At 39.2% G+C, this 8,627-nt stretch overlaps 1 protein-coding gene across 1 annotated transcript; it reads right to left on the bottom strand.

The window, feature by feature from the left end:
* Positions 1 to 1,591: 1,591 nt before the first annotated feature.
* On the bottom strand, positions 1,592 to 8,028 carry LOC133926837 (uncharacterized). The gene is made up of 5 exons (XM_062372974.1): positions 7,801 to 8,028; positions 7,553 to 7,711; positions 4,146 to 4,406; positions 2,919 to 3,548; positions 1,592 to 2,112 (listed from the first exon to the last, which is right to left on the bottom strand). Exons 1-5 carry the CDS (start codon positions 7,891 to 7,893, stop codon positions 2,023 to 2,025), a joined length of 1,233 nt encoding a protein of 410 aa, XP_062228958.1. The 5' UTR covers positions 7,894 to 8,028; the 3' UTR covers positions 1,592 to 2,022.
* Between the last annotated feature and the right edge of the window lie 599 nt (positions 8,029 to 8,627).

Genomic DNA, 8,627 nt, shown 5'->3' with positions numbered 1-8,627 from the left:
TTTTGTGGTTAAAATTGGCACTGATGTATCAGTAGTGGTTAGTGGCTAGAACCAATACTGATGCTGATGTATCAATGACGATTCGTGGTTAGAACAAGCACTAATGTATCAATATTAGTTTGTAACACGAACCGATACTGATTGTCAGTTTTAGTGTCGATTCTTAATGGCTAAATCATTGTTTAGGCACGGAAGGTTAAGAACATGCAGTGGTACATTTTCAATAATGGTTTTTATACAATCGATATGATGGGTCAACACTTATGACTAATAGTATAGTAATGATGGCAAAGACATGAGAAACGTACAAAGATGTATCATCTTTCTCGCTGCCCCTAGTACGTCTAGTATCAATCGGTAAGTTTTGTTATACAAAGTTGATATTATTGTATTCATATTTAAAATCATTTTCCAGCTATCATGATTTTATTCTCGTGAGCAATATACTACTTACTCTGATTCCAAATATGTCGTTTTAGTGTGGTATACAAGAATTGAGATAGGTGAAATGACCTGCTATCATGATTTGAATCTTTAAAGTAAAATATATCTAGAATCACATATTTGATTTTTCAATCTATTTGAAGCATATTATTGAAAAAATAGCTTAACAAAATAAGATCTATGAAAACTATATTTTGATGAAGTTTTATGATCGTTATATAGTTACAATATAATACTGCTTTTATAGTAACTAACATATCTTGCGGATCGCAACTATACTGCTTTTAGAATCGTAACTGGGTCAGTTACAATCCCAATAGCAGTATAGTTGCAATCCTAAAAATAATATAGTTACGATCATATATATTTGTAGTAACTGATATATTTTGTGGATCGCAACATTTATAATAACTAACCTATATTGTGGATCGTAACTATACTGCTTTTGGAATCGTAACTGAGGGTGGACGCAGAGGTGAATAAGTTACGATCATATGACAAAAATCACATAATATGACTATAGATGGTACCAAGTTACGATCATATATATTTATAGTAACTGACCTATATTGTGGAACGCAACTATATTATTTTTGAAACTGAAGGGTAGCGTAATAGTGAACTACAGTATAACTAGACACATAATAGATATATAGTATATATAGAGAGAGAGTTTACTGAACTTTTCTTGATGAGGGGCTTCTTGTACACCAGCACTTGTACGGTGAATCTTGATTAAAAAGATGAACTAGATCTCAGTCAATTCCACGTAATACTCTCAATCTAACCGTTCTTTTTTGGAACATGAGGATTATGCAAGAATCTCACCGGAGACACTTCTATTCCAGCAAGATTTTGTTTCGTAGGCGTCGATCATCTTGTCCATTCCATCGATCATCAGCTAGCTGCTGTCAATGTCGACATGAATCGCAGCTGGAGCATCGCCATCGCCTCGAGATCATGGCGTCGGCAGTTGATGGAAACCAGGATGAGGCAGAGTTGTCGTGCATAGATTCCTAGTGTTACAAATCGGATGTCATCGTCTTCCCCTTCTTCCTCCTGAAGATGCTGCAAGAGGCGCCTCCGACTGCAGGCTTGCGTTCAGAGCTCCGAGAGAAACATAAGACTAGGCCAGGCCAGAGGAACATGCTCAATTTTGTGCTTTGCAATGGTAGAATTACAAGCCTGAGAATTTCTTTTCAAGAGGATGAGGGCTCATGGCCCCCTTTAGCCTCCACGGTGAGTCAGATGGCAATTCAGTCATATATAGAACGCCGTGCTCGATCACATATAGTAACCTTGTAGAACTAGCAACACCACTATAGCTACAAGTGACTTGTAAAGAAAAATTACAGCGATAGCACAATTTTGTGTTTATGTAAATTACCATCTAACAGCATTCAGATTCATGGAATTTGTTCTCTGTGCTGGGCCATCGGCAACTACTGTGACAGAGCATTACTGTTCCCACTAGCACATAACATTACTAGGAAGTCCACTAGCACCCAGATAAGAACTCAAGGTCCAATGTACAGTGGAGGAGCATTTGCCTCTGGCAGGATCTCAAGCAATACAAGTTTAAGATAACCTCTGTTTCTTCTTAGTAAGATTCTCGAAGACAGCTCGTATATCTTCAGATGTGACCGGTTTTGACGAATCAAAAGATTCCTGCTCAAAGTATCAAAGAAAGCAAAAACATTAATCAGACACAAACTTAACATGAGCAACTGAAGAACACCAAAACAAAGGTGATCTTGCTGACAAGAATTTAAATTGTTTTAGAAACAGATTGTGTTGACAAATGGTGTGGATAGAATGAAATGGCATTCCTCCTTTCTGGATTAAAAAAACAGATATAATGATATATGTGAGCAACAAAGATTTAAATAGATTGAAATGTTTATATTTGAAGCAAACAAAATCTAGCTGTGTGCAAACTAACATATTAGAAAAAACAAGCGGTCATATTTGAAGACAGCAAACGAGTTTATCAGGACATATTAGAGCCATGCTGGGAATGTCCTGCAATGTTTTAGGATCTAACCATACATGTTAAGAGGTGTTGCGAAAATGCTGAGTGTCCAACATATTTGGACATTGGCACAATACCTAATAGATGTGGCAGGGCAAGCTAGCTTGGTAACCACTTGAAACTAAAAAATTTACCACTCTGTTGCACCAATGCAGCCTAGACCAGTAGACTACCCATGCATCCATATATTAGTCATCATGTTTAAGAGAGATGCATAGGAGTAACAATCATTACTTGTTTACAAGGTGTTCTTAAGAATGCCTGTTTGAGAATTATTTCAAAACATGTAGTTGTCCACTTTGACTGGTCAAATGTTCTAGCAAGGACTATCAGTAAGACAATTTTCTTAGAAGCGTCATTAAACTTTTATGGGCTATTTAGTTCTTTCAATTCAATGCTAAAATGTATTCACCTACTTATCAATCAAATTTAAGAGACTTACCAGAAAGGACTGAAACTCATTCTTCATGTCATTAATGCCACTCAAGATCTCTATTTTCTGAACATGGTTAAGTGAATTGAGAAAGTTTGTTTCAGCTCCTTCCTGTTGCTCCAATTTCTTCTCCCTCTTCTGTTTGGCAATCTTCTCATATTCATCAATAGAGTCCTCCTTGTCAATAAGATATGCAATACCTTGTTCTGTGTAGAAGTTGGTGCATGTTTTGCATCTACATAGAGTATCTCTCCAGCCTTTAGACATGAAAAAGGGCATACTTTTCTCAGAGTCAACTGACTTCGTATTTATATCCATTCCTATCTTGCAGTCTCTACCAGAACTGTCCAAATTGGCCTTCTCAGGAACAGTGACATCCTTTGTGCAATTATCCTCTATAGTGGTCTTTTCAATACCCATATGATCAAGAATGGCACCATTTTCATGTTTCTCAACATTAGAATGACCCAAAGGTCCTTCTGTCACATTTGAATCATTTTTATCAGCTTGTGATGTAGAATTCTGCGTACTTGAAGCCCAAATAGTATCTGGATACAATTTCAAGAAATAGCAAACAGGTGAGCATTTATGGCATATAAAATCCTCGTAGAGCGGCTCTCCTTCCTCATCTCGTGGTATCTGCAACACAAGAAAGTCCTTGATCACACATTATGTTTAGCGAAGTACCATAGAACTTAAATAGAATATGCTACATTTATCCTATGAATATATGAAAAGACCTCTAATGATCAAACGAAATGAGTTAACAAACATGCATGAAGTTTGCAGCACCTGATAAAGTATAAGAAAAACTGTTAAATCAATGTGTAAGCTAGTTGTACGGCTGATCAATGAGTGGTTCTTAGTCCAAAACAGCATAGCTCATCAGCAATTGTTCTGCTGGGAAAGTAAAGTTAGAAGACCAAACAATCCAACAATTGAAAGATTAATGGAGCAATGCATTAGTTTTCTAGTTTCACCCAGCAAATGGATGGGTTAATACGGGCCTGAGAAATAGCACATTGCATCCTAATGACTGTTTCCTTAAAGTCTAACGTCAAAATAATACATCAAGATGAAATGAAGTTCAAGGAAAAAAACATGAGCAATACTAGGATAGAATGGCACTATTGCAGATACAGGTGAACAACATGCACATTTTCACACAAGAATCCGATCATGGAAAGCAGTTGGCAAATATGATATTGTTAAAGAAGATCATGGAAAGTAGAAAACCTCTTCAACAGAGTTTAGACCAATGTGATTCTCATGAAACCAGTCCTCACAAAGACAGCATTGCATCATTTCAATTTGCTCCTTGGCTTCTGGATCAGGATAAGGCCTACCACATGTGCAGTAGGAACCTTTGAAGTTATGGTTATAAGAATTCGCTGGATTCTCAGAATCTTTCTCAGGGCAAAGTTTGCAAAGGTGACCACCAAACTTAGAGTTGCCACAGTCACAACGAAACTTTCGCTTTGTCCAAAGTTCAACAACCTTTAGAAGAGTAAAATGAATCTAAGTATAATAGTGATAAGAAAACAAAGAACTACAGAATATAGCTGATGAGTAAGCATAATATTCATTTTCATTCTTTTGATGTAAGTGAGGTAACCAAACTGACCTGGAGAAAATGTGAAAAAAAAATAGTGATAAGTAATCCCATACATTACTTTCAACATGCATTTGAATCACTTTTTGCTATAAATGACAGCATACTAAGGAACTTTCGACTCCCAGGTACAGCACAATTCAGCAACTATATATATACCGCACTAACTACAATCTACCATATCACCAAGAGGAGTCATGGCTTTGCAATCATGCTACTGAACAAATTATCTACCAACATATATCACCACTCTTAAATCAATATTCCAATTATGTAAAGCACCATTACTAGAGTTGAGAAGTATGGGTAAACATGCGAGTCACTATCCTAACATGAGATGCCTAAATCCCATCATAATGATACAAATCAATTGCGCTACATTATCTACCATCTAGAGTGAGTTGTGTGTACACTGCAGAATTATGAATGTGCAATCGACACAGAACTTTGCTGAAGTGTAGCAGTAGTGTTTATTCTTCAATCCTCCAAACAAGCTCCAACAGAGTTAAGTCACAGAAATGTAAGAAGAACAATCAACTCCACCCATGCACATTAATCGATAGAACTTATTTCCCAGGTTCTGATTGTGCAGATCTAACTAAATATATATCCAAAAGAAGGCAATGTATTCCTTCTATATGATTGCTCTAGTCTCATCATTCCCATTGCAAAAAAATTATTGAACTTTTGAACAATTAATAAAGCAAATCATATCAAAGAAGGCTTTCTGTTCAAGCATTGAAATTCTTGACCTAATAGTTGACCATTTTAATATGATTCTACATGTAGGTTTTCTACAGTGCACCCATAATCCCTTTGGAGGCAAGAGTCATGGACAAGCAGTTCACTGTTAAGGATCGACTCTGACAGCAAAGCTCTAACTAGCTACTCCAGGCTAACATAAAATGTATATAGAAAATTAAATCAGATGACTAAAAGCGTTACCTTTTTCTAGCTGCTTTCTAAGTTGCAGTTATAAAGGGTTTGATGCATACATGTAATTCCTAGATAGACATGGAACATGCATGCATTTGCCGTGAAACCACAAATATGTAATCAAGTATAAACAAGATAAAAACTAGCATACCAAATAATCATATGATTATCCCAAATTACAGTGCAACTACTTGCAAATTAGTTTGAATTTGCAAGAAAAGCCTTGTGTTTAACTACAAGTGATCAACAACATCCCATACAAAGAATCTTTTACACATGAATGCATGTGTCTTACTGCTGACCCTTAGCAAATAGAATCCTTCACACAAGCAAATGTTCCACTATCTTTGCGACTTTGCTACAGCATCCAGCCATGTTCCGTCCAACAATATTATTGATTGTTGTATGATCTTCCTTGAATATCTATACTAATATAAAAGCATCAATTGTATTTTTCCCTCCAGCAATTAATAGTCTAAAACCAACATAGTAATAAGTTTATGACAGTGAAGTTTTAAATTGGTGTCAGGTCATAATATGTTACAGTAAATATAATTTCTTAATTTGGATCAATTAATTTTTACGCAATATATAATGCACAAAAAATGCATTGCATGTGGACAATTACTGGTAAGCAAGTAGTCATGTTCCTGAATAGGCGTCAGTTTAGGACAACTAAGGTAATGTCTGCAAATCACCTTACTCCCTAACACGAGGCCTTTATTAGAGTAATCAATTAATAGAGAAGGTTACTTAGTGATCTTGGGATGGTGTTTTTTTTTAATTTGAGAAGAAAGCACGGAGCAACAATATACAAGTCAATACTCATCATGAAAACAAAATGATTTGTTAACCCCAAAACATGTGAATCCAGTAGCGTCCTAATCCCATGCGACATACCAACATTGCACTTTTTATTGAATGGATCAACTTACTCAGTCTAGTCTAACAAAATGGTCCTACAAATAGCTGGCACAAGCATCTTAAATCATCAACCACCGTGCCAGTTTGATAGACATCTTTCCAGAAGTTTACAAGCGCCAGCTTAATATTAATCAAGCATCATATCAAAAGCAAAGTAGTACCTTGAAAGCCCCACATGCCATAGGATAATCAATATTGCTAATACCAGAATATTGAAGCTGTTGTTTTCCGTAAGTATATGTGTATACATTGATGACTTACTAAGCATGGGTAAACTCGACTCACAAAAGAATGATCATTGATTAGTCACAAGCTATTTCACAGTTTTTTTTCTCTGAAATGCCTAACCCAGAAGACGGCCACAGATAATTTGGCTACCACTAATGCATGACACCAGTTCACGAATCCTTAGGTACACATGCATGCATTTTATAGACAGCAAACAATCTATAGTTATGGTGAAATGTGATTGCTTCAGATTTGTCCCAGACAACTACATCAACCTATACTATGAAACCCCCCTATTCCTAACTGTTGTTTGAAGAAATGTGTCACCAATGGGGTGTTTCGCGTTAACACGCCAGCAACCACAAAACCATTCCCAAAATAGGCTATATTTTCCTGATGTAATAGCTCTCCCAAATCAATCCCACCTCTAGTTGTTGTGGCATTTTCCCTATAACGCAATCACAATAGTAGTAGCAAAATGCCACTCTACCCTACAACACCTAAGGCCCAGTTTACCTTATCCATAATAGTTGTCTATTAGACAATAGCACTTATATACAAAACATTTGAGACATTGTGCCGCAAGAGTTGAACATTCAGTTGATGTGAACACAGATGGCTGCTGGTATGCAAACACAAAAGAACATGAACATTGTAGAGAACAGCAGTCACAGCGTAATACACTATTATAGTGCACATAACCACTGCTGGATCCAAATTACTCAGTCGATCTGGATCTAAAGCAGCTCTGGATTCAAAGCTGCCCCCCCCCCCCCCAAAAAAAAAACAAATCCATTGACCTGCTCCCTTCTCGGTTCCCACCCTCCACGAAGAACTAATGCAGCCGCAACGTGAAGTAACCTACTAAGCAGAACAAAAAAAAAGTAATATTTCCTCTCTTTTATTCAGGAACAAAATGTACCGGAAGAGTGAGCTGGATCACCTCATGTCCGTCGTGGCAGGCGAGGCTACAGGCGGTGCAGACCCCAGCGACACCATCGGGCACGCAGGTGAGGCATGAGAAGACGGCCTGGCGTTTGAGGTAGCCGTCGCCGTAGGTGCACTCCTTGCCGTCGTCCCCGCCCAGCACCAAATCCGCCTCCTAGGGTTTAACAGTAAGCTGAGCGTGACCAAATCCACCTCAAATCGAATGCAGCGGGCACAGGAGAGGGGGTGTTCGAGATGAGGTACCAGCTCCTCGGCCTCGATGCCCTCGATGTACTCGCCGATGGTGACCGTGGACTCCGCCTCGTCCGCGAAGGCATCGCTGCCGTCGCCCGCCATGGTTCCCGCAGCCGCCGATGGAACCCTAGGTCAGGGTTAGGTTTTGGTGAGGAGGAGAGGCGTCGCGCCCGCGCGATTGGATTGGGGCGAGAGAGGGGATGTTTGAGAGCTGAGAGAGAGGAAGAGATTATTTGGGGGGGGGGGGGGGGGCGGAGTGGAAGCGAAGGTGGTGCGGGTAGAGAAAGAGAGGGAGGGAGAGAAAGGGGGGACTTTTTTGGGTGGGGACGGCTAGCTAGGCGTAGCGTGGCGTGGCGTGGCGTGGCTGAGACGTGGGGTTGGGATCGGAGATCGAGATGTGGGGCCTTACTTGGGTGGGTCGGTGACTGGGGGGCGGGAGGTTGCCACTTTGGGTTTCCCGCCACGGCCATGCGATTGGAGACCAGGCCACGGTGGCCTCGCCGGAGAACTGCCGCAACGCAGCGCATGCAAGGAGATGGTTCTTGCACCCTCGTCTTGTTCGTGCTTAACCTCTTGCATTGGGAACTTTAGGAATATACCTCTTATATTTCGTGACAAATCCTTTTACTTTTCCAGAAAATATCAAACCCGTCGATTATTGAGAATTCCGGCCTGTTTCGTGATATTAGGCATTATTTTAGAGCTTGTTTGGGTGGTGAGGGATTAGGCACAATCCATGCGGATTGAGAGGTGAAATGAAGCAATTTCCCTACAGACGTCAGCAGATTGGATCAAACTTTTACTTAGGGAGAATTCACGAATGCATACTACCTCAA

The sequence above is a fragment of the Phragmites australis genome, chromosome 8, assembly GCF_958298935.1.
Source record: "Phragmites australis chromosome 8, lpPhrAust1.1, whole genome shotgun sequence".
NCBI lineage: Eukaryota > Viridiplantae > Streptophyta > Magnoliopsida > Poales > Poaceae > Phragmites > Phragmites australis.
This window is presented reverse-complemented; position numbering and strand designations above follow the sequence as displayed.

Bases quoted from the DNA above. Each gene is read 5' to 3' on its own strand.
- LOC133926837 (XM_062372974.1), bottom strand. From the start codon at position 7,893: ATGGCGGGCGACGGCAGCGATGCCTTCGCGGACGAGGCGGAGTCCACG. The intron at 3,549-4,145 runs GTTTTCTACTTT...CTTGTGTTGCAG, and splicing joins GTCTAAACTCTGTTGAAGAG to ATACCACGAGATGAGGAAGG. The intron at 2,113-2,918 runs GTAAGTCTCTTA...TACTTTGAGCAG, and splicing joins ATGAGTTTCAGTCCTTTCTG to GAATCTTTTGATTCGTCAAA.